Source organism: Protopterus annectens, chromosome 6.part1 (assembly GCF_019279795.1).
Source record: "Protopterus annectens isolate FY-2018-M chromosome 6.part1, PAN1.0, whole genome shotgun sequence".
NCBI classification, from domain to species: Eukaryota; Metazoa; Chordata; order Ceratodontiformes; family Protopteridae; genus Protopterus; species Protopterus annectens.
Genome location: NC_056738.1, coordinates 523,015,997 through 523,040,739, shown reverse-complemented (window position 1 = coordinate 523,040,739; position 24,743 = coordinate 523,015,997). Strand labels below are relative to the sequence as shown.

General features: G+C 43.4%; 1 protein-coding gene across 2 annotated transcripts in view; it reads right to left on the bottom strand.

Moving 5' to 3' along the window:
• Positions 1–24,743, bottom strand: part of LOC122805663 (RNA-binding protein 4-like) — a 269,072-nt gene that overhangs the window by 94,950 nt on the left and 149,379 nt on the right. Inside the window, exon 3 of one of the 2 annotated variants that reach the window (XM_044075975.1) lies at positions 8,406–8,993. The exons of the other annotated variant lie outside the window; for it this stretch is intronic. Coding sequence (XP_043931910.1) covers positions 8,413–8,993 — 581 coding nt within the window. The 3' untranslated portion in view covers positions 8,406–8,412. The remainder of the gene's footprint in view (positions 1–8,405; positions 8,994–24,743) is intronic. 2 annotated transcript variants of the gene reach the window in all.

The window sequence follows — 24,743 nt, the reverse complement described above, 5'->3', positions numbered from 1 at the left end:
TGGACTACATGAAAAGAGACATTGAGGAGCTCTATGATTATGTAGCCCAGGCTGGTATGACCCTGACCCTAAGCAGCATCCTGCCCTCACCAAGAATGATGCCACAATACAAAGACAAGATGATCAGCTTTAATAATTGGCTCAATTACTGGTGTCATTCTAGGGGGATCCAATGTCTGTCTGCTTGGGATGACATGCTGGACAAGCCACGCTGCTTCGCAAGGGACGGCTTGCACTTGTCACCACTGGGCTTCCGGATATTGGCCAAGGATCTTGCCAACCCCATAGTGCCTTTTTTACGCAAGGCTCAAAAGACAAACCCACCTCCTTAGAAAACAAAAATGGAAAAAAATTAAGGGTAATGCTGCTCAATGCCAGAAGTCTAAATCTCAAGATGCAGGCTCTCGAAGCACTCCTCAGTATGGAGAACATCGATGTCTGTACTGTAACCGAGACCTGGTCAAGGCTCCTGAGAGCACCCCAGCGCTACCAGTCTTTACCTCATATCATGCTTTTCGGCCCCAAAACCCGGGCCGAACCACAAAGGGAGGGGGAGTGTCCATATTCATCAAGGATACCCACACCTCTAGGTTAGTGGCAACTCATGAAGCATCGGAGACCATCCAGGTGCAGCTAACCATAGGCAAAACTGCTATACAACTGGTTGCATGTTACAGACCACCCTCCCAATCTCAAGAACCCCACTCAGCCTTCCTGAAGACATTGGAAGATATGAATGTCTCACCAAATACCATCATATTGGGAGACTTCAACTACCCTAACATAGACTGGGTGCACTATTCTAGCCCTAATACCCTAGCCCAAAGGTTCCTGGAATTCATAAACTCAAATGCAATGGAACAGCTAGTCACCTCTCCCACAAGGGGGGGATAATATACTAGACCTGATCATCACAAACATGGGGACAAAATGGTCCACACCGGAAGTATTGCCCTCACTGGTGAGATCTGATCACAAACTAATCGCCCTGGATATACATTTACCACCTCCACCCCCAGCGCAAAAGACTACAGTGAGAAACTTCTCAAAAGCCGACTTTACACTTCTCAAGACTGAGATGGCATCATTTAAGCCCTCAGGGCCAATGGAAACCACATCCCACAATGCTGAATCCTACACAAATGCTTTCTACGGACATCTCCAAGAATGCATGGATCGTGCAATCCCAAATAAAACCAAGACCCTCTACACCAAAGGAAAGCGTCCTGACTGGTGGACCCCAGCCATAAACAAATTGTATAACAAAAGAAGGAAGCTACTGCAAGACAGAGCAAAATCCCATAAAGGGAAGGCATCTCTGATCAGCACTAGTAGAAAGCTACGTTCTCTCATAAAAATATCCAAGGCCAGCTTTGAGAGAAAAATCGCCAAGGACACTAAAGATAACCACAAGGCATTCTTCAGTTATGTTAGAAACCTGGGCGGAAACACTCAGATATGCTCAGAGTTAGTAGACAATGACAAAAAATTTACCGAACCCACAGATATTGCCAACATTCTGGCAGACAGGTTCAGTGCAAATTTCTCCCCTCCCTCACCTCCAAAGGAAGAAATACTCATCCCAGCTGAATGTAACCTCCCTGTCATCTCTGATGTCCAGGTGAGAACCGCCCTCAACAAAGCAAAAAACACAGCATCTATGGGACCTGATGGTATCCCCGGCTGCGTGATACGTGAACTCCAAGAGGAGCTAAACCCGCATATAAAAATGTTATTTAACTTTACCTTACTACAGGATATGTACCTGAACACTGGCGTACAGCAACAGTGGTACCACTCCACAAGGGAGGCTCCACTACAGACCCTGGGAACTACCGCCCCATAAGCTTGATCAGCCTGGTTTGCAAAGCTATGGAAAGAATTATGGAACTCATAAACAACGACACTGGGGACCTACAGACACTTGATCCCACCCAGTTTGGCTTTGTAAAAGGCAGATCCTGCCTTTTGAACCTGGTTGACTTTTTCGAAACAGTCACTAGAGCCATTGATGAGGGCAAGGCAGTCCACACAGCCTACCTGGACTTGGCTAAAGCCTTCGACACAACACCCCACTCTGGGATCATAGAAAAGCTAAACAGCTTAAAAGTAAATCCATATGTACAAGATGGGTTGCAAACTGGCTAAAGAACAGAACCCATAAAGTCAAAATTGTGGGAGCCATGTCAGACTCAAAGCCAGTAACAAGTGGTGTCCCACAGGGCTCTGTCCTGGGACCCCTCTTGTTCAGCATTTACTTCACAGATGTGAAAGCAAACATGGGAGGGTTGTGGCTGACAAAGTTCGCAGATGACTGCAAACTAGGTGCCATAGTCGATACACCAGCTGACTCACACATCCTACATAAAGGCCTCACCGAAACGGAAAACTGGTGCCGGAATCACGGTCTTAAACTGAATGCCAAGAAATGTACAGTCATCCCCTTTGGGAAAAACAAAATACCCACAAATTTTCACATAGACAGTAACCCACTGAGTACCGAAAAAGTAATCAGAGACCTGGGGACCCAAGTTGATAGTGACCTCTCATTTGACACCCACGTTGCCAAAGTGGTTAGAAAGACTTTCTACCTTGCCCACCTTATCATGAAGGGGTTCACACCCAGATCAAAGGAGGTCATCGTGCCCCTGTACTCCTCCCTTATCAGGCCCATGATTGAGTACAATGCCCCATTTGGTATGTACCTCACCCGGCACTTAAAACAGCTGGAGAGACCCCAGAAGTACCTCACCAAGAGGATCAAGGGTTTCCAACATATGTCATATGCTGCCAGGCTAAAGAAACTCCAGCTCTATTCAGTAGCATACCGCTTGCTCAGAGGTGATCTGTGTCCGACACACAAGGCCATGTCCAACCAGGAATTGATGGACATGCTCCACCTCAAAAAATCAAAATCCATAAGAACCACGAGAGCCAAAGATTTAAACCACAGTACAAATATGAATAGAACATGCTGGAGGGACAGGTTCATAACTCAGAGGCTTCCCATACTCTGGAACAAAATCCCAGTCCATGTTAGGCAGAGCCCCTCACTGACTCTCTTCAAGAGAAATCTTGACGAGTGGATGGGAGATCGTAGGTTTACCCCGGGGGTCACCCCTGTATCGCTACTTAACAGAGGCACAGAAAACTAATTTTAATAAGTAAGGGGGTCTTCAATGTGTCACTACTAGACAAAGGCACAGTATTCTAAATTTATTCTATACACCTTAGTAGCACTACATGGGGTGGCGAAAGCCACATCTCTAGGGCTAGGCTTGCAAATGCCTCAGTTTAGTACTAGGCTATCTGCCCTATGAAACTATATACATATACATACATATATATATATATATATATATATATATATATATATACATATACATATACATACACACACACACACACACACACACACACACACACACACACACACACACACACACACCACTCACACACGTGTGTCACAGTTAGACTTTGCACCACACAGCAGACAATTTCTAAACAGTCAAAGCCTGGTAATGACCACAAGCTGTGGACCAAGTACACTTTTAAACAACTCCCCCAGCTTAGTATAAAAACATGAGTAATGGCTGTAGCTTTCAGACAATGGAAAGCAAAAACTACACAAGCAGTTCACTGAAGGACTCTTGTTTTAAGGAAGCAAAAAGCACCACAAAAAAAATTAATCAAGGCAACACATTTGAGTGCTGCAAGGTAGGATAAATTTGCAGCTGGAAATGCTTCTGTCCCTGCCTACCTAAGATTAATTTGCATATTCAGAGGTAGAAGAGCCTTTGCAAAGGCAGTCTAAAATTACTGACTTCTATGGATCTAGTCATCACATTGGTATCAGATTTTATTTCACTTCTCGAGCTGTACTATCATTTGACCTTTGGACTGAGCATCTCTACCAGGGATGTTGGTGCGAGTGACCAGTGTGTGTACAGAAAAGACCAAATTGGCTGAGTTCTTGATAGCCTTCCACATGCAACACATCCTGTCTCCTCTTCTGGAGGATCACTACACAATCTTCTATCTTCGAAGAAGAATTTGAGACAAAATGAAAACAGGAAAGATCTCAGCAAATCCCCAGACACAGTCTCAGTTCAGTGGGTAGCTACAAGACGGTTCTATGCCCACTTAAAAAGTGTACAGACTTGACAGTACCTACCAGATCCAAATATAAATGGGGAGTTTAAAATCTAACCATCCTAGTGGTCCAACAATGTAAGTAAACTCTACAATTTAAGCAATTTTTTTCTTTCTTTTGAGTATAACCAGACACGAGGGTCCAAAAATTAGAGATAAAAGGGAGAAAAATAACCATGAATTCAGGTATAGAGCTCTATAGGCCCCCTGACAGCAAAGCCAGAATGAAATATGTCTGCCTCCTACTCTGTGCTTCTTTGGGGGTAGCTAGGAGTGTTCTTAGAAATGCCCCTTACAGTAGAGCCCAGTGACGATACATCTTCAACTATTATAATAACTACACAGAAAATGAGGTAAGGCATGCAGAGGTCAAAGGCACAACAGGTATCAAGAATGTCAGTAAAGATTTTACATTTTTTCACCAGCAGTACTTGTTTCAGGAAGCTGGGCAACCAACTCTCTCAATAATGAGAAAATGAAAAGATGAAGATCGCTAGACAAAAACAGAAAATGTATTTAGTTCTCTTCTGAGTGGCACAAAAAGGGGAGGTTAAAAGAGACATCTCAGATCAGGCTGGCATGTAATGCACCCAATCAGAAGAAGCCTCAGACTGTCCCAAAGGGTGGAAAAATGTTTCCACTGAGCTACATCCTGAATGTGATTTCTGCTGCCCGTGTGTAAGAGAGAGAGGTTTCACACCAGCATTCATCTCCTCAACAAATTCTATTGTGAAAACCAAGAAACCATCTTCCAAGGAAGAGGAGATTAAATTCTTAAAATTTAACACCTGTGTTTAGCTGAAATATAAACAAGTTAACTCAGATGAAAGATGCTGACTTCTAAGAGGCCTCAAAGCCTCTTCTAGGCTACTTTACACAGAGTTAATGCAATCTGCTCCTCCCACCTCTCCAAGACACACAGGTGAAACATCCCACCCACCCCCCTTCAAAAACAAATTGTGGTGAGAAAGAGGCAATAGCTCCATGTACAAATGGCAAATTTGTAAAAAGATACTAAGACATCTATAAAGAAATCTTGTACACTGCATTGTAATTAATAGGTTTAGTCACTTTAGTAAACTACCAAAACAATGACCACAACAGTGGTCTTTCCCCAACCCATTTTTCTCAAAAAAGCTCAATATAATGCTGACCCTTACATCAAAAGGCAAAACCTCACTAGACCTAGCCTATACCACAAAAGTAATATAACAAATGCAGTTTAGAATTCTATACATTAAACAGGCATACTGCATTTGGCTCCTAAACCAATTTATGAACAGTGTACACTCTAGACAAAGCTTTGCTTCTACCAACTTTCTCCCAGTAGCAAAACATTTCTCAATTAAGCACTGACAGACAAGTCAGTTGCAGATTACATTAAACTCAGACTACACTAAACATTAAGATTTTGTCATGTAAATATAAAAGAAATCAGGCCATAAAACCTCATCTCATATTATGAAAAATTTCAGGAAGTGTTCACGCCATACTTTAATTTAAGGTAGTGCAGTTTTACCACTGCAGAACTGGCACATTTTATAAAGCAAGATTCTAGCAGCTGCTGTACTAACTCTCTCAGCCAGTTAACAGTCTTAATACAAGTTTTTTGTAAGTTTGGTTTGATTTGTACAAAGTTTAAAACAGCAGCTGGTATTTCTAAAGAGTTTGCTTTGAAGCCATGCCCAAATGGAGCAAGGTTATTAAAGTGCATGGTTATGTACATTTCTTTTAATAGTCATACACACTGATTCAACAGCTTAGCTTGAACTTAAAAGGTCAGCTGTTACAAGCCAGTTTAGCTTTATGTAGCCATCATAACTGAACAGCATACTGTCTAGAAATCCTACTCGCTACATTTTTTGGGGGTGGCATAATGACAGACAGGGCAACTTGGAAATAAGCTGCACTTTTAGGTTTAGAACTGAAGATGACTTTTAAAACAAACTGCAGATGTTATCAAGAGGAGTAGAACAAGCTGTCAGAGCAGTACATTCCACCAAGTGGGATTTATGAGTCTTTAAATCAGGAATTGCTTCAGAAAATCACTCTCCCCAAAGCACATAAAATATTTGGATAGTGTTAAACCTCTACTCCAACAGAAATTCATAAGTAATTTCACACACACAAGACAGGCAAGAACGATATGCAACCTCCTACAAATAACTGAAACTAGCATTCAGAAAATGGCCACAAAATCAGCAAGGCAGCTACAAACTGTAGTTGACAAAGCTTCCACTGATGGGATCATCAGACACTTGATTTACACTCCACTAAACCTTCCAAACTCAATACTTAAGAATGTGACAACAATTCTAAGTAATTTATATAACACTGCAATAATACCACAGTACAAAACAACTACATCCTTTAAACAATTCCCCTAATATTAAAATGTGAACAAAATCACTTAACCACCTCAAGTCACTTCATATATAATCATATTTTAACAAAACCTGAACCTATGATGCAGAGGGACAAAGACCTGACTGCATGCTAGACTCATTCAACTAGCACCATGAGTGCTGGATGGACGGTTGGAGGAAGGCAGGAGTGAGCACTGGTGACTGCTTGAGGAATGCAGATGTATTACCATCAGCATGAACAGCCTTGTGTACCCACACTGCAAGGGTTCTACATGTACAGAAATATTATATGTACCTCCTGAGGCAGCTGTAGCAGGTCTTGCAAACTGACAAGAGGGTAAGAGCAGGATAGTCAACAGATCTACAAACTGGCCTGGACCCTAACAACTAACTCTTGCCTCTGCCAAGGAAGACATTGGCAGGAGGACTGTTGCCCCAGTGGAGTAACCAATGGGTTCACTGGGTATACAAAAAGGGCAGCAACTGGGTATATCCTGCAAGCCCCACAAAAAAGGGGTTTTAACACAAGACACTTTTACACAATTAAAACACTGATTCATACAATGTACAGGAATATCACAATGAAAAAATGTGTGGTGCAGCAAAGGCTACAATCCTGTAGCACTAATCCAGTAAAGGTATCCAGTTTTGTTTTATTTGGGAATTACTACAAAAGATCTAGTACAGATGGTAATAATTCTATGAAACTACTGAAACACAGATGCTAGCTAGAAAGAGGCTTTCAAAAACAACCCTGAATCACTAATTTGTGCAGGACAGTGCCACAATTACTGCAACATTTAAACTGTTTCCATTGGTTTACTATATCACTATGTAACCTATAGTCACCTTTCAAGTTCAATTGCTGTGCATGAATTCCTGCATCATAATTTCCAGTATGCTATAACCTTAGTGACAAGGTTACAAACATCTTTGCTGCCAGTTACAGATATACAGACCAACAGGCAGTAACCAAGGAAGTTTCTCAAATTCATGCCAAACCATCTAGGAATGTTGTACTGCCATGTCATCATTCTCTACACATCACATACATATGACAAAAGCACAGAAAAAGTTAAAAACACTCCAAAAATAGGTAAATACTGAACATTCCTGCACCACAAGACACCCATGTGCTTCTATTTGTTACAAAGTTTCCTCAATTTGTCCAGCCATTCTGTGTGAACATAACACATGTACATATATGCACACATTTTAGACATACACAAACATAACAGAACATGTCACATCCTTAACTTTTACATCATATAAGGTTTTGGAGAAACCTCTTAAGCTTGAATCTGTAATACCTACTGTCACCAGTTCAACACAGAAGCAAACAGCCAAAAAGACTGCTTTAAGCAAAAACACTTGCTTAAACTGGAAAAACATTTATCTCAACTGGAAAAACATTTATCTCAACTATCAGGAATTGCAATAAAAGTTTCCAAGACAGGACCTCAGCTCCATTCCACCATGGGAAACTAGCAGTAGAGGTTGCAGATATAGTTTAAGTTAAAGACTCCACTCCCCACTCAGTGAAATATACTGTGCATTAAAGCCAAGTAATACTGCTATGTATGAGCCACCACAAAGAAACAGAACTACAGCTCAAACACTCCCTGGTGAAGGGACATAAAAATCCTGAAAGGTAACCTCTACCCAAGCATTTCAACAAGACACTGGATGTATATATATGTGTACTCTCGCTCTCCCGCCGGACCATGAGCGCATCACCTCCGCGACACACCCACCCAGTGAGCAAGAGACCAGAGGTCATTCCTAAACCCAGGTCTCCCGCTTGGTTGCACAAGGCAGTACTACACTATCACTAAGGCCAAGAAATCTCCATTTCAATTTAAAATCTTTCAACTGTATCACTCTCACCTTGAAGCTAATAAGCATATCGCGTTCGATCCAAATACGAGCGCGCCAGCTCATAGAAGGAACTCCTGGACACCGACGGGACCGGAGAAAGTCGAGTGCGCTCTAAAATATATCCAGTTCCCGAAGATGTTGTCAACGTTGACTGGCGACGCAGAGGACTCCTGTCTCGATCGTAGTATGTGGATGGGGGAGGCAGCAGTCGCCTCTCATATGGATCTAGGCTTGTTGAAACAGAGAGACGATCTCTTAAAGCTGACTGAGAAATTGCTATTGGTAACCGGCGTTCTGTATAGAGGTCATAAGCAGACCCATATGGTCTCACCCGATATCTCTCATAGTAGTCTACAACACCAAAACGATCCCGTTCATCAAAATAAGAGCGCTCTCCATACCCAGAGGGGTATGCAGGTCGCACTGGTGGATAAGGGTCATAGCTGGAAGAATAGGCAGAATTAAGTGTAGGACGATCTACTGGACACTCTTTGGACCAGTGTCCCTCTTTCCCGCACCGAAAGCAGCCGCTCTTGTCTCCCATCCCAGGCGCAGTTCGCAGTCTACTTGTGGATAACTGTACATGCATTCGTTTGCCTTAAAAAAAAAAAAAATAAATAAAATACAAATGAAAACACTAACTCATTCAGGATGTACACATTAAAAAAACAGTACAAACCAAAATATTGTAACTATAGCACACACATGCACATTTCATTTAAACTGTACATTACAAGCAAAATTTTCAATTAAAACGAGCCTTCATAATGACATTAGGAAAAGCCATAGTGGCCAATAATTCTTTGTCAGGGTCGCAGAACACTTTCTTCCCTCCAAAAGGAAAGACTTCAGTAAAAAGCTCGCAGAGGGCTTACTCTAGAGCTCTTTACGTGTTTATAAAACATCTGCTTCCATTACTTATGTACTACCGTACACGGATGACAATGAATAATAAACAATATGGTGACAGGCAAGTTAACTAGAACAATCACTAATGGCAAAGCAATTCCAAAAGCATCATCTCAATACAAGAGCATGCACTATAGAAAAAAAATGGAATTCATGTTGGTAGAACAACTCCTCCTTAACTGACACAGTCCACCAAAAATAAATAAATGCCAAAAAGTACAGTTTTGTACCTATCATAAATGTAGATGTTCAAGTGCTAATACAGCTGCAGTCATAACAGATGGGTTCTCCTGCCGTCAGGCGGGTCCTTGGTTGGCCGAATTCCAAAGTCTAGGTCCGGCGTCGGTTGTCGTCGCTTCTTCCCTGACGTCAGTGCGACAGGGGTATAAAAGAACCAGCCGACGCCATGTACTTCAGTTTTTCTTGCCCCAGATGTCAGGTGCCCCCAGAAGGAAGGCAATACATAAAATTATGAAGTAATGCAATGCAATATAATCAAAAAACAGTAGTTGCAAGCAAATACACCATAAAAGAATACCCCTAGAGGGGAAGGAGGGAGGGAAACCTGGACTGCAGCTGTATTAGCACTCGAACATCTACATTTATGGTAGGTGCAAAACTGTACTATGTTCATCGTGCATACAGCTGCAGTCATAACAGATGGGTAGAATCCCAAAGCTAAGAAAGGGGTGGTAGGCACTAGGTGGAACTAGGAGGAGCCAAAATGCCCTGCAAGACTGCAGTAGCAAAGCCTGCTCTAGATTTGGAGTATAATGGTAGGTTGTAGTGTTTGGAGAAGGTATGCACAGAACTCCAAGTGGCTGCTTCCAAGATATCCTTGGAAGGAACTCCTCTCAGGAAGGTTGCAGAGGTGGCTGTGGCCCTGGTGGAATGAGTTCTAAAGCCTGTAGGAACAGTTTTGCCATGAAAGGAATAGCAAAAGCATATGCAGTGGGTATCCATTTTGAGATTGTCTGCTTGGAAATTGGCTTTCCTGGAGCTCCTACCGCATAGGCCACAAAGAGCTGTTCTGATTTTCTGAAAGGCTTTGTTCTGTCCAAATAATAACGCAGTTGCCTGTGGATGTCCAAGGAATGTAGTAATCTCTCCCCTTTGTTTTGAGGATTGGGATAAAAAGTAGGTAAATGTATGGCCTGATATAAAGCTACCCTGTTCTTCTAGGGTCTCTATAGAATGTTTTGTTGTTTTTTTCTCTCTAATTAGCCTGGATATTGATTATCTGTATAATTCTAGGCTGATAGAGAAAGCTCATTTAAAGAATTTCCATCATTATTACAACAATTTTTCATTTACACCATATGTCAGCCCCATCTTTTGGCTTTTATGTATATGATTCAGGTTCCATTCTGCCATAACCCATCTATTCTTGCTTCATAATAAATATGTATAGTATAATTTATGACTTGATTACTAATTTAGGAGCCTTTGGCTGCACTTTAATCACATACAGTTTTGTATTCATTTATATAATCGTGAGATTAACACACATTTTTAGATAGTTTGAAATCAATTAATTGCAGTGCCTACTGTTCGAACAGGAATAGGTAACTAGATAGTGGATGAATTCACATTTTAATATGTGTCTTCACCTTACGTTCTTGTTTTTATGTCTTACTAACGTCTTTGTTCTTTGCATTTTGATCTAGCTGATAATTGTTCATACTGTATATATGACCTACTTGATGATATTAGGCATTAGGTAATATCTATATGTATAATAGAACTTCTTGGGCATGACTTCCTATTAATGGGACATTGTTAGTCTTACGATGGACCCACCATATTGCTGTTATGAGGCACAGCATTAGTGTACCGACTATACTTTTTAGTCGGACTAGTAAACATTGATTCTGGGCTCTTGACATCAAAGGTTAACATTTTATGTCAAGGTTTTTGACTAATATGTATTAGTATGAGATAAATGATTTTAACTTGATATTATCTTTATATTAGTTTGCAGCACGTACTGCTTGATTAAAATTGTTATTTAAGCTAGCAGATAATTTGTAGAGAAGTTTTAACAATGAAAACATGTGCGCAACCTACGATGTACTTTTATTTATATTTATATATTTTCATTGATGAAAAACCATGTAATTTTACTTGTAATGCATTTATATGTCTGAGCTTTGATATTGGAGTATTTAAGAAACTATTGCTCCTTTAAATTTTGAAACTATTGTAGTTTTAATTGCCTAATTATTGTTTTATTGGATTGTTTAATTGAAGCCTGTTCTTGTATATAAGTGAATGGTTTTCATTGTTCAAATGTAACCTGATGAAGCGCACCTGAGTGTGCGTGAAAGCGCTCGTTTCCTATTAAATTCTATTTTATTTTTCATGGTGGTTCCTTGCAGTTTATACTCTTAATAGGTTCATAGGTTCATACTAGGCTATCTGCCCGAGGGCATTTATAAGCCTAGCCCATTGTTTTGTGGCTTACGCCACCCCTTTAGTATGGGGAACTATACCCATTATTTTGCTGTGCCTCTGTCGAGCAGTGACACTGAGGTAATTCCTGGGGTATATCTGCGATCTCCCATCCATTGGTCAAGATTTCTCTTGAACAAGGCCAGCGAGGTGCTCTGCCTCACATGTACCGGGATTTTGTTCCACAGCATAGGGAGTCTTTGGGTGATGAATCTATCTCTCCAGCACGTCCTATTAATAGCCGTGTCGAGGTTTAAGTCTCCGCCCTTGTGGCTCTGATGGATCTAGATTTTTGAGGTGAAGCATATTCATCAAATCTGGGTTTGACATGGCCTTGTATGTTAGGCAAAGGTCACCTCTGAGCAAGCGGTGCGACTGAATAGAGCTGGAGTTCTTTCAGTCGGGCAGCATAGGACAGATTTTGAGACCCTTTATCCTTTTGGTGAGCATCTTTTGTGCCCTCTCCAGTTGCTGCAAGTGTCGGGTCAGATACATTCGAATGGGGCATTGTACTCAATCATTGGTCTGATGAGTGATGAGTAAAGGAGACTATGACCTCCCTTGATCTAGATGAGAAACGCTTCAAGATAAGGTGGGCAAAGTAGAAGGTCTTCCTAACTACTTTAGCTACATGGGTGTCGAATGACAGACTACTATCAACCTGGGTCCCCAGGTCCCTGATAACTTCTTCTGTGCTCAGTGGATTGCCACCTATTTGGTAGCTAGGGGTAACCTTGTTTTTCCCGAAGGGTATGACTATGCATTTTTGGCATTTAACTTTAGGCCGTGGCTCTGGCACCAGTTATCCGCTTCTGTGAGACCCTTCTGAAGGATATCTGTGTCAGATGTGTTTTCTACTATGGCCCAGTTTGCAGTCATCTGCAAACTTTGTCAGCCATAACCCTCCTGTGTTTGCTTGTACTTGGAAAAGTAGATGCCAAACAAGAGTGGGCCCAGGACTGAGCCCTGTGGGACACCACTTGTGACAGGCTTTGAGTCTGACATGGCGCCAGCAACTCTGACCCTGTGGGTTCTGTCACTCAGCCAGTTTGCAACCCATCTTGTGATGTATGGGTTAACATTTAAGCTGATGAGTTTTTCAATGATACCCGAGTGGGGTATTGTATCGAAGGCCTTAGCCAGATCGAGGTAGGCTGTATGGACTGCCTTTCCTCATCAATGGCTTTGGTGACTGTTTCAAAAAGTCAACCAAGTTTAAAAGGCATGATCTGCCTTTGACAAAGCCAAACTGGGTTGGATCCAAAGTCTGCAAATTCCCTATGTCTTTATTTATGAGGTCCATTATGATCCTCTCCATGGCTTTGCAGATAAGGCTTGTCAAGCTAATGGGCCGGTAATTTCCAGGGTCTGTGGAGGCACCGCCTTTGTGAAGTGGGACCACAGTTGCAGTGCGCCACTCCCTGGGTACGTATCCAGAGGTAAGACTTTGATTAAACAGCTGTCCTAGCTGTGGGTTTAATTCCTCATTGAGTTCGTGGTGCACACAGCCGGGGACACCATCGGGTCCCATGGATGCTGTGTTTTTTGCTTTGGAGAGAGCAGTTCTCACTTGGGCGCTGGAGATGTTTGGGGGACTGCACTCATTTGGTATAGATATCTCGCTTTTAGGGAGGGGAGAAGTTTGCACTGAACCTGTCAGCCAGTATGTTGGCAATGTCTGTAGGATCAGTAATCTTCACATCATTTTGAACTAGTTCTGAGCATATCTGGGAGTTTCCTCCCAGGTTTCTAACATAGCTAAAGAAGGCCTTATGATTGTCTTTTGAGTCTTTAGCTATTTTTCTCTCGAAATTTGCTTTGGATGATTTTATGAGAGCTCTTAGTTTTTTACTTATAGTGATCAAGGGTGTCTTACCTTTTAAGGATTTTGCTCTATCTTGTAGTAGCTTCCTCCTTTTGTTGTAGAGTTTGTTTATGGCTGGGGTCCACCAGACTGGACGCTTGCCTTTGGTACAAAGAGTCTTTGTTTTGCTTGGGATTGCCTTATCCATGCAGTCTCCCCTTTGTTTTGAGGATTGGGATAAAAAGTAGGTAAATGTATGGCCTGATATAAAGCTACCCTGGATACCACTTTAGGCATAAAGGAAGGGTTGGTTCGTAATGAAACTCTGTCCTGATGGAAGATAAATGGCTGGACAGCCATGAGGGCCTGTAGTTCTGAAACTCTACAAGCTGAAGTGATAGCCAGAAGGAAAGCTGTTTTCCAGGACAAATATTGCAAATCTGATGAAGCAACTGGCTCAAAAGGAGGCAAAGTCAGTTTTTCCAGAATGAAATTTAGATCCCAAGCAGGTATTGGTTGTTTCCTTGGAGGTCTGAAATTCTTAGCCCCTCTGAGGAACTGTCTTAAAAGAGGGTGAGAATAAAGGAGGATCAGTGTTTTATTCTGCAGAAATGGCTGAGGCATGGATTTTGATGGAGGAGAACGAAAGTCCACTGCTTAGTAGCTCAGCCAAATATTGTAGTATTTGAGGTAAATTCAGTTTTCCAGGGTTCTGGCTCTTTTTCTCATTCCAGACACAAAAAAGTACAGTTTTGTACCTACCATAAATGTAGATGTTCGAGGATCCACATTGCTGCAGTCCTAACACTTGGGTAGTCCGCTGTCCCAGTCGGCCCGAATACCAAAGTATATGGCTGACGTCGGTCAAGGCGCATTAGTCTGACGTCAGGACGTCAGGGTACAAATGCGCATGACCGACGTCATTTCCTCAGTCTTTTCTTGCCCCAGATGTCAGAAGACCCTAAAAAGATAAGGCCAAAACCAAAAAACACCAAACACTCCTGCACCAAAAATATGTACAATATATACAAAATTACAAGATTATAACCTCACCCACACAACCACCCCTAAACACAGAGGGGAAGGAGGGAGGTAATTGGACTGCAGCAATGTGGATCCTCGAACATCTACATTTATGGTAGGTACAAAACTGTACTATGTTCTTCATTCCACATTGCTGCAGTCCTAACACTTGGGTAGAATCCCAAAGCAGAGGTAAGGGAGGCTGGCAAATCATAAAGAAGCAGGAGCTGTCAACATGCCTTGCAAAATAGCTGTGGCAAAACCAGCCCTAGATTTAGAGTAGAGAGGAAGGTGGTAATGCTTAGAGAAAGTATGCACTGAACTCCAAGTAGCTGCCTCCAAAATATCCTTAGTTGCCACCCCCCTTAGAAATGCTGTTGAAGTGGCAGTAGCCCTAGTGGAATGAGGCCTAATCCCAGCTGGAATCTCCTTGCCATGATGGGAATAACAAAATGCAATGCAAAACCCAATCCACTTAGAAATAGTTTGCTTTGACACAGGCTTGCCCTGAGAACTCAAAGCAAAAGAAACAAACAACTGCTGAGACTGCCTAAAATCCTTAGTCCTGCTTAAATAATAACGCAACTGCCTGTGTACATCTAAAGTGTGCAAAATCTTTTCCCCCTTATTTTGGGGATCTGCATAGAAAGTAGGCAAATGAATAGTTTGGTTTAAAGCCACACTAGAAACCACCTTAGGCATAAAGGAAGGATTAGTACGTAATGATACCCTATCCTTATGGAAAATCAAAAAAGGCTCAACCGCCATAAGGGCCTGCAATTCAGAAACCCTTCTTGCAGAAGTAATGGCCAACAAAAAAGCAGTCTTCCATGACAAGTATTTCAATTCAGCAGTAGCTGCAGGTTCAAAAGGTTGTAGAGTAAGTTTCTCCAACACAAAATTGAGATCCCAAGCAGGTGTAGGAGCTCTACGTGGGGGTCTTATATTCTTTGCCCCTCTAAGAAATTGCTTGAACAAAGGATGAGAAAACAATGGTGGGTCACAATCATAGTGAGCTGAAATTGCTGCAGCATGAATCTTAATGGAAGAAAAAGACAAACCTTTGTCCAATAACTCAGTAAGATATTGAAGAGCCACACTCAAACTAGGCTCAGAAATCTCCAAATTCTTTGCTGCACTCCAAAATAAAAATCTCTTCCATTTTTCTGCGTACACTTTCCTTGTACTAGGTCTTCTGGCTTCCATAATCACATTTAAAACTTGTTGAGGAAGTTGAGACCTGCTGTGTTTCAAAACAGAATATGCCAGGCTGTTAGATGAAGAGAGTGAAGCTTGACATTGAGTAGATGACCGTCCCTCTGAGACAACAGGTGCGGAATCAAAGGTAAAGGCCATGGAGGCTTCCTTACCAGACTCCTCAGTAATGGGTACCAGTGTTGCCGAGGCCAATCTGGAGCTATTAAAATCATCCTTGGCTTGTCTTGTCTGACCTTTAGGAGCACCTTTGGGAGAAGAGGCAGAGGTGGAAAGGCATACACATGAAGATTTTTCCAACTGAAAGAAAGAGCATCCACTTTCCAAGCTGTGTGATGAAACCTCTTTGTGCAAAACTTTGGCAGCTGGTGGTTTAGTGGAGAAGCGAAAAGATCTATGTCTGGAGTTCCCCATGACACTGTCAATTTCCGAAATACATGAAGATCCAGTTTCCACTCGTGGGGATCCATGATTTGTCTGCTTAACACATCTGCTAAGGAGTTCTGTGCTCCCGGCAGAAACCTTGCCTGAAGAGTTAGTTGCAAGCTGAGCGCAGTCTCCCATAAAATCATTGCTTGCCTGCATAACGGGTAAGAATGTGTTCCCCCTTGTTTGTTGATGTACCACATGACAGTTGTGTTGTCTGTTAGAATCAACACCTGCCCTGGAAGAAGTAACTCCTTGAAAGCCATTAATGCAAACTGGACTGCTAACATCTCCTTCATGTTGATATGTAGATGCTGTAGTCTGGCAGGCCACTTGTCTTGTATCCACTTTCCATTTAGATGAGCTCCCAAGCAATGTCTGAGGCATCTGTCGTTAGAATCTGACTCGCCTCTGGCCGGGTCACAGAGAGTCCCTTGTTTAGGTGACATTCCTGAGCCCACCACAAAAATTCCTGTTGAATGCAAGGTATTATTTGAATGACAGTGTCCAAATCCTGGCAGTGCTGTGTCCATACATTTTTGAGATACCATTGCAGCTTCCTCATATGCAGTTTGGCATTGGGAAGCACCAGAATACAAGATGCCATGAACCCTAAGGCTTGAAGGACTGTCCTTGCAGTCAGCCCGGACTGAAGAGATAGTTGATGGAAGTAAATGGAAAGATTCTTTTGTTTGTCCGGGGTTAAAAAGGCCATCTGGGCTGCTGTATTCAGTCTCACACCCAGAAAGCACATGTCTTGAGAGGGTACTAGACTGGACTTTATTTCGTTCACAGAATACCCTAGGCATCTTAGCACTGCTATCACATATTCCAAATGCTGTAAAGGTCTTCCTTTTCTTGAGCCAGAATCAGGCAGTCGTCCAAGTAAGGATAGATTTGTATTCCTTTTAGCCTGAAGTAAGCTATCACTGGAGCCAGAACCTTTGTGAATACTCTGGGCGCAGTAGATAAGCCAAAGGGCAATGCAGAGAACTGATAATGGGAATTCCCAGCTCGAAAACGCAGATACTTCCTGCAACTTAGTCTGATAGGCACATGAAGGTAAGCCTCCTTGAGATCTAAAGTTACCATCCAGTGATCTTTGCCCAGCAGAGGTAAAAGCTGTTGTAACGTCAACATTTTGAACTTGGGAATGTCCAGATAAGTGTTGAGGATAGATAAATCCAAAATTGGTCTCCACGTGTTCCCCTTCTTTGGTACTAGGAACAGGCGAGAATAAAATCCTAGGCCCCTTTCTGGCACAGGAACCGGCTGAATGGCCCCTATTTGGAGTAACAGAGAAACTTGCTTGTGAGCCTCTTTTCTTTGTAGAGGAGGAATGTTTGGCATGCCTTTGAAAGGAGGCAAGGTATGGAAATAAAACCTGTAACCGTGGTGAATGATATCCAATACCCATCTGTCTTGGGTAATTAAATCCCAATTTTCTTTGAAAAGAGCCAGCCTTCCTCCCAAAGGTGCTGCCAGACGAGAATGTACTGGCAGCTGAAAAGGCATGTCATTGGGTCTGTTTACGAAAGGACTGACCCCTGCCCTCACCAGAAGACTGAGCAGGTGAACTCCCTGTTCTAGGCCTAAAAGAACCTTGAGCTCTGCCCCTACCACGTCTAGACCTACCCCTAGACTGGGAATCATAAGCAGGATATGTCCATCCCTTAGTAGGCCAATTTCTACTAAACTTCGGAGGCTGCACCTGCAAAAAATCTTTAACAGTCTGCATAGACTTAGCCTTGTCCTCCATTTTCTTTAAAACTGCTTCCACAGGCGAACCAAACAACACGTCAGACTGTAATGGAGCATCCAAAATCCTTGTCTTAACATGCTCAGCTAAATTCTGATCCCTCAACCAGGCATGCCTACGAAGAACAGAACCAGTGGCAGCCACCCTCGAGGAGGCCTGCACAGCATCAAAACCACATTGCAAGGAATGCTTACCCACCTGTTCAGACACATGAACTAAATCCTGCAACTCTTTACACTCAATACCTTCCGCCAGAGCATCCACCTTAGACTTCAATTGTGAAAGGAGATAATTTTGATATTTTAACATGTGAAACTGGCAATTCAACGCCCTCATGGCTAAAGTGGAAGAAGTATACACTTTCTTTCCCCATCTATCCAAAGCCCTTGCCTCTTTATCAGGAGGAACAGGATTTTTAACAACAGAAGCCTTAACCCCTTTAGGCCCCTGAGAGACAGTTTCCGGGTCTGCCCTAGGACTCTTAAAAAGATACTTATGAGCTTCAGGCACCCTATAGTACCTATCTGGTTTGACTGGGGCAGGAGGCAAAGAATCAGGGTTCAGGGAAGCCTCTGCAAAAACATCTTCCACCACATTCAGAACAGGAGGTATAGCTAAAGGCCTATGCTGGGGTAAAAACAAAAATTCCCTAAGCCTCTTCCTGGAATCAGAGAAATCTTGACCTTCCCATTTAAAATGCTCCCTCATGGAATGAAGAGTCTCTGAAAATGAAAAATCCTCAGGAGGAGAAGCAGAAGGAGTAGAATCATCCACATCAGAATCAGAATAAGGAGGATACTCCTGCAAGTCTTCAGCCAAGACTCAGAAGCCTCTGAACACTGCTCAAAACTCTCAAACTCAGGTTCCACCCTAGGCCTCTTATCAGGAGGGGGCATAGAACCTCTAATCATAGTAATCAAATCTTCTGCCATTTTAAGCATATGTTTCTTAGGCAAAGATCCTGAAGAGCTAGGAGAAACCCCACTGAAGTTAAACCTGGCCTGCCTCTCAAAGAAGCCTGGGAAACAGAAGGGGAGGCTCTAACCACCTTAGGAAGAGAGGGAAGAACAGCCACCTGAGAAGCCCCTTCAGCCTGGCCTACCTCCTGAGAGGACACATCCTGTAACAGTAAAGTCTCTCCCTGAGACTCCAAAGAAACTCCTGGCAGAACCTCCGGCTCCACTGAGCCTTCTAAAGAACCGACGTCCGGGACTGACGGTTCTTCCAATCTAGGCTTTGCTGCTTTGTCCTTGCGCTTTTGGGCGAAGGCGTCGGAGCATCCGACGGCATTTTATAATTACAACGCTTCCCAAAAACTAACCTGGCACAGTCTAACCTTCTCTTAATAGTGCGTTTGTTAAATCTAGCACAAGAGCGGCATCCAACAACGTCGTGCTCAGGCCCTAAGCAAGGTATACACAAGGTATGGTAATCCCTATGAGGTATCTGTTTCTCACAAGAAATACAGTTATTCACTTTTTCTGACATCCGGTTAAATACTGAGGCAAGAAAAAACCAAAATATTCCCCAACGGGGTACTTAGCCAACTTTGATTCGGTCTGAAACTCCGACTTCAGAAAATTTCAGAACGCCAACCTGCACTCGCAAAACTGCTTCTGCATCGGACCATGTGGCAAAAAAGACTGAGGAAATGACGTCGGTCATGCGCATTTGTACCCTGACGTCCTGACGCCAGACTAATGCGCCTTGACCGACGTCAGCCATATACTTTGGTATTCGGGCCGACTGGGACAGCGGACTACCCAAGTGTTAGGTCTGCAGCAATGTGGAATGAAGAACATCGTTTCCATTTTGCGGAGTAAGGTTTTCTAGTTGATGGCCTTCTGGCCTCCAAAATGACATCCTGCACCTCCTTGGAGAGTAGGGCCTGCTGTGATGCTAAGGAATCTTCCATGCGGCTAGATTGAGTGTTTTTAGCTGACTGTGAAGAGTTTTGAAGCTGTGCTGAGTCAGAAGAAGAGGCATTAGAGGCAGGGTCCATGGAGGGGAATGAGTCAGGCTCCTCAGGAGTGGGTACCAGTGTTGCCTTGGCCAGTCCGGAGCAATGAGGATCATCTTTGGTCTGTCTGCTCTGGTCTTCAATAGGACTGTGGGCAGCAGAGGAAGAGGCGGGAAGGCATAAACTGTCATTGATGTCCAGCTGAAAGAGAGCGCGTCCACTCTCCAGGCCTTTGGGTGGAAGTCCCTCGAGCAGAATTTTGTCAATTGATGATTTTTGTGGGGGGCAAAGAGATCTATGTCTGGCCTTCCCCATTCTTGGATTATTTCTGTAAAAACTTTTGGATGCAACATCCATTCGTGTGGATCTGTCATACTTCTGCTTAGGTTGTCTGCCAGCGTGTTTTCCTTGCCTGGCAAGTACTGTGCTTGTAGTTCCATTTGTAAGTCCATGGCCATGTTCCAAAGTGATATGGCCAGTCTGCATAGGGGATAGGATGTGTTCCTCCCTGCTTGTTTATGTACCACATAACTGTGGTGCTGTCCGTTCTTATCAATAGTTGACCTGGTTGTAGAAGGTCCTTGAAAGCTATAATAGCATTTATTACTGCTAGCATTTCTTTTTGATTGATGTGAAGGTGCTTTTCTTTTTGGGACCATTTGCCCTGAATGCACCGGTCTGTCATGTGCGCCCCCCCCCCCCCCCCCCAGGCGTAGTCCGAGGCGTCTGTTGTGATGACTTGATTTGCTTGAGGCTTGCTGAATGGAAGACCTGCGTTTGCTTGACATGCTTGAGCCCACCACAGAAATTAAGAATTAATCCACGACCTGTCCCAAGAATCACCACATCAAATTCAGTCGGTAGCTACCGACTGAATTTGATGTGGTGATTCTTGGGACAGGTCGTGGATTAATTCTTGGTTTGTTATTGGCTTTTTGTTCACTGCTCCACCACAGAAATTCCTTTTGCAGACATGGAAGTAGTGGTATTATTGTTTCCAAACTGTGGCTGTGTTGAGACCATATGTTTTTTAGGTACCATTGTAGTTTTCTCATATGCAGCTTTGCACGTGGGATTAGCAAGATGCAAGATGCCATGAATCCCAGAGCCTGCAGGATTTTCCTTGCAGTCAGCCTGGTGCAATTTGCCAGTGTTTTGAAATATTGAATTAGTTGCCCCTGCTTCTCTGGCGTGAGGTAGGCCATCTGGGTGTTTGTGTCCAAATTGGCACCCAGGAAAATTATATTTCGAGAGGGTATCAGCCTTGATTTCTCTTTGTTGACTGTGTATCCCAGAGACTTTAATAACATTATTACATAAGTCAGATGTTTCCGAAGAATGTGCTTGCTGTCCGCTTGGATCAGGCAGTCGTCCAAATAAGGGTATATTTGTATCCCTTGAAGTCTGCAGTAGGCAATTACTGATGCCAGGCATTTCATGAATACTCTAGGCGCAGTAGATAAGCCAAAGGGCAATGCAGAGAATTGATAATGGGTTGAACCTGCAAGAAATCTGAGGTATCTTCTGCAATTTTGTCTGATTGGGACATGCAGGTATGCCTCCTTGAGGTCCAATTTTACCAGCCAAGACTCCTTGCCCAGCATGGGAAGAAGTTGCTGTAGAGTGAGCATCTTGAATTTTGATATGAGTAGGAATGTGTTTAGGATGGAAAGATCCAAAATAGGTCTCCAATCTTTTCCCTTCCTTGGCACCAGAAATAAAAACCTTGACCTTGTTCGTGTGTAGGTACCTCTTGAATAGCTTTCATGTTTATAAGATCTGAAATTTGCTTTTGTGACACTGCCCTTTGATTGTCTGGCAGTTTTGGCATGCCTCTCATTTTTGGAAGGGTATGAAAGTGGAATTTGTAGCCTCTGTTTATAATGTCCAGGATCCATTTGTCCTTTGTGACAACATGCCAATTTTTTGAGAATAGTGCCAGCTTTCCTCCTAAGGGGGCTGCCATTTGAGACCTGGTTGGCCTGCAAAGGGGAAAGTCATTGGGTATGCTTTCTGAAAGACTGAGTTGTCCACCACCTCTTTGTGTAGGAGCTTGCCATTGTCTGCCTCTGTACGATCCTTGTGGTTGTCCTCTGCCCCTCGGGCGCCTGTATCTACCTCTTTGGGGTCTGTCCGTGGCAGGAAAGGACCAGTTTTTGGAAGGCCAATTTCTACTAAAACGTGGTGGTTGAACCTGCAGAAATTCTTTCACAGTTTGCATTGATTTAGCTTTTTCCTCCATTTTTCGTAATACTTCCTCAGCATTTGCCCCAAATAGTACATCCTTTTGAAGAGGGGCGTCTAGTAATTTAGCTTTGACATGATCAGGCAAGGTTTGTTCCTTGAGCCAAGCATGCCTGCGTATGACTGAGCCTGTAACAGCAGCTCTACATGAGGCCTCTAGAGCATCAAAACCACATTGTAAGGTATGTTTACCCACTTGTTCTGCACAAAGCATCAAATCCTGCAACTCCTTCAAGTCTGGTTGTTCAGGCTGTGACATTTTACTTTTCAATTGAGATAACAGAAACTGTTGGTATTTTAGCATATGAAACTGACAGTTTAAGGCCCTCATGGTTAAGGTAGCCGAGGTATATACCTCCCCCCCCACCTTTCTAAGGATCTGGAATCTCTCTCGGAAGGCAATGGATTTTTGGCAATGGAAGCCTCAACTCCCTTGGGTCCCTGTGAGATGGTTTCTAGGTCAGCAGCATGGCTTTTGTAAAGAAATTGGTGTGAGTCAGGAACCCTGTAGTACCGGTCAGGCTTAACTGGAGCTGGAGGTAGAGAGTCCGGGTTAAGGCAGGCCTCCGAGTAAACATCATCTAGGATGTCCAAGACAGGAGGTATAGCCAGAGGCCTGTGCTGGGGTAACAAAAGAAATTCCCTGAGCCTTTTCTTGAAATCTGAATAATCCTGGCCTTCCCAGTGGAAGTGTTCCCTTAAGGTATGCAAAGTTTCCCCAAATGAGAAATCCTCGGGGGGGGGGGGGGGATACAGAAGGAATAGACTCCTCTGCATCAGAGTCTTCAAAAGGGGAGTAAGCCTGTTCCTGATCATCAGAGTGTTCTGAAATAATGGATCCCTGATCAGAAGAGGGGGAATCTTCCTCCACTCTGGGCCTTTTGTCCGGAGGTGGCCGAGAACCTCTGATTAGAGTAATTAAATCCTCAGCCATTTTAGGCATCTGTCTCTTAGGCATGGGGCCTGGAGATGGGCCCTGTGTAACTGGTCTCTTAGGGTGCATGGTTGCTTTGGACTTGGTGAAAGCCTTGATGGAGAAAGAAGAGGAAGGTCTGAAGACACCTTGAGTGGAGGTGGACCTGTCCACATTCTGTGTTTCAACGCCAAGAGTGGCTTCGGTATCTGTAGTCGGGGTGTGGCCGAGGAGCCTGCGACCTCGGGTACAGGAGACACCGCCAAAGATGTGTCGTCGGTAGTCAGGGGCTGCGTAGGTGCCTCACTGAGAACCGGACCATGAGTAGTCGGCTTTGGCGTGGTGTCGGTAGAGGCCGCGGACCTCGAGTGTCGGTCCTTGTCTTTGCGTTTTTTAGACAAAACCGATGTCGGAGTATCCGACGACATGGTATAGTTAAATGCTTTCCCAAAAAAATGCTGGGCGAACTCCGCCCGACGCTTAATAGTGCGTTTGTTGAATGTAGCACAAAGTACAGTTTTGTACCTACCATAAATGTAGATGTCCGAGAGGTATGCATCTGCAGTCCTTACAAATGGGTTGTCCTGTCGTCAGGCAGCCCTTCGGTCGGCCGGATTCCAAAGTCTGGGTCTGGCCTCGGCTGATGTCGCACTTCACCCGACGTCATAGCGGCAGTTCTTCGGGTATAAAGGTATCAGCCGACGCCATTTTCCTCAGTGTTTCTTGCCCCAGATGCCAGGTGCCCTCTAGGAAGGCTAAATTTGGATAAATGTAAAAGTTCCCAAATAAGAGAGAGAGAGCAAATAAAAATAAACATGTATATACATATATACAAACAAATACACCATAATAGATTCCCCCAGCTAGCTAGAAGATGGGCAAATACCCTAGGAGTACCACAGAGGGGAAGGAGGGAGGGTAATCCTGACTGCAGATGCATACCTCTCGGACATCTACATTTATGGTAGGTACAAAACTGTACTATGTCCTTCAAGGATGCATCTGAAGTCCTTACAAATGGGTAGAATACCATAGCCAAACTGGGGGAGGAGGAGTAATAAGATTATGGTGTAGTTAAGATCCCTTGCAAAACAGCAGTGGCAAAACCTGCTCGGGATCTGGAGTATAAGGGTAAATTATAATGCTTGGCAAATGTATGCACGGAGCTCCAAGTAGCAGTCTCTAAAATGTCTTTGGTAGCCACTCCTCGTAAAAAAGCTGTGGTAGTGGATGTAGCCCTAGTAGAGGGAGGTCTGATGTTTTCTGGAGTTTTCTTCCCATGGTAGGAGTAACAAAATCTAATGCAATTTCCTATCCACTTAGAGATTGTCTGTTTTGAAATTGCTTTTCCTTCCATTCCTGCTGCATATGCTACCAGTAGCTGGTCAGTTTTTCTATTGCTCTTGGTCCTGTCCAGGTAGTAACGTAATTGTCTATGTACATCCAAGGTATGCAACAGTCTTTCTCCCCTGTTCTGTGGGTTGGGGAAGAATGTAGGCAGGTGGATAGCCTGGTTTAAAGATACTCTGGAGACCACCTTTGGCATAAAAGTAGGATTAGTTCTCATGGACACTCTATCTTGATGGAAGATCAGGAAGGGCTGTACTGCCATTAATGCCTGTAGTTCAGAAACCCTTCTTGCT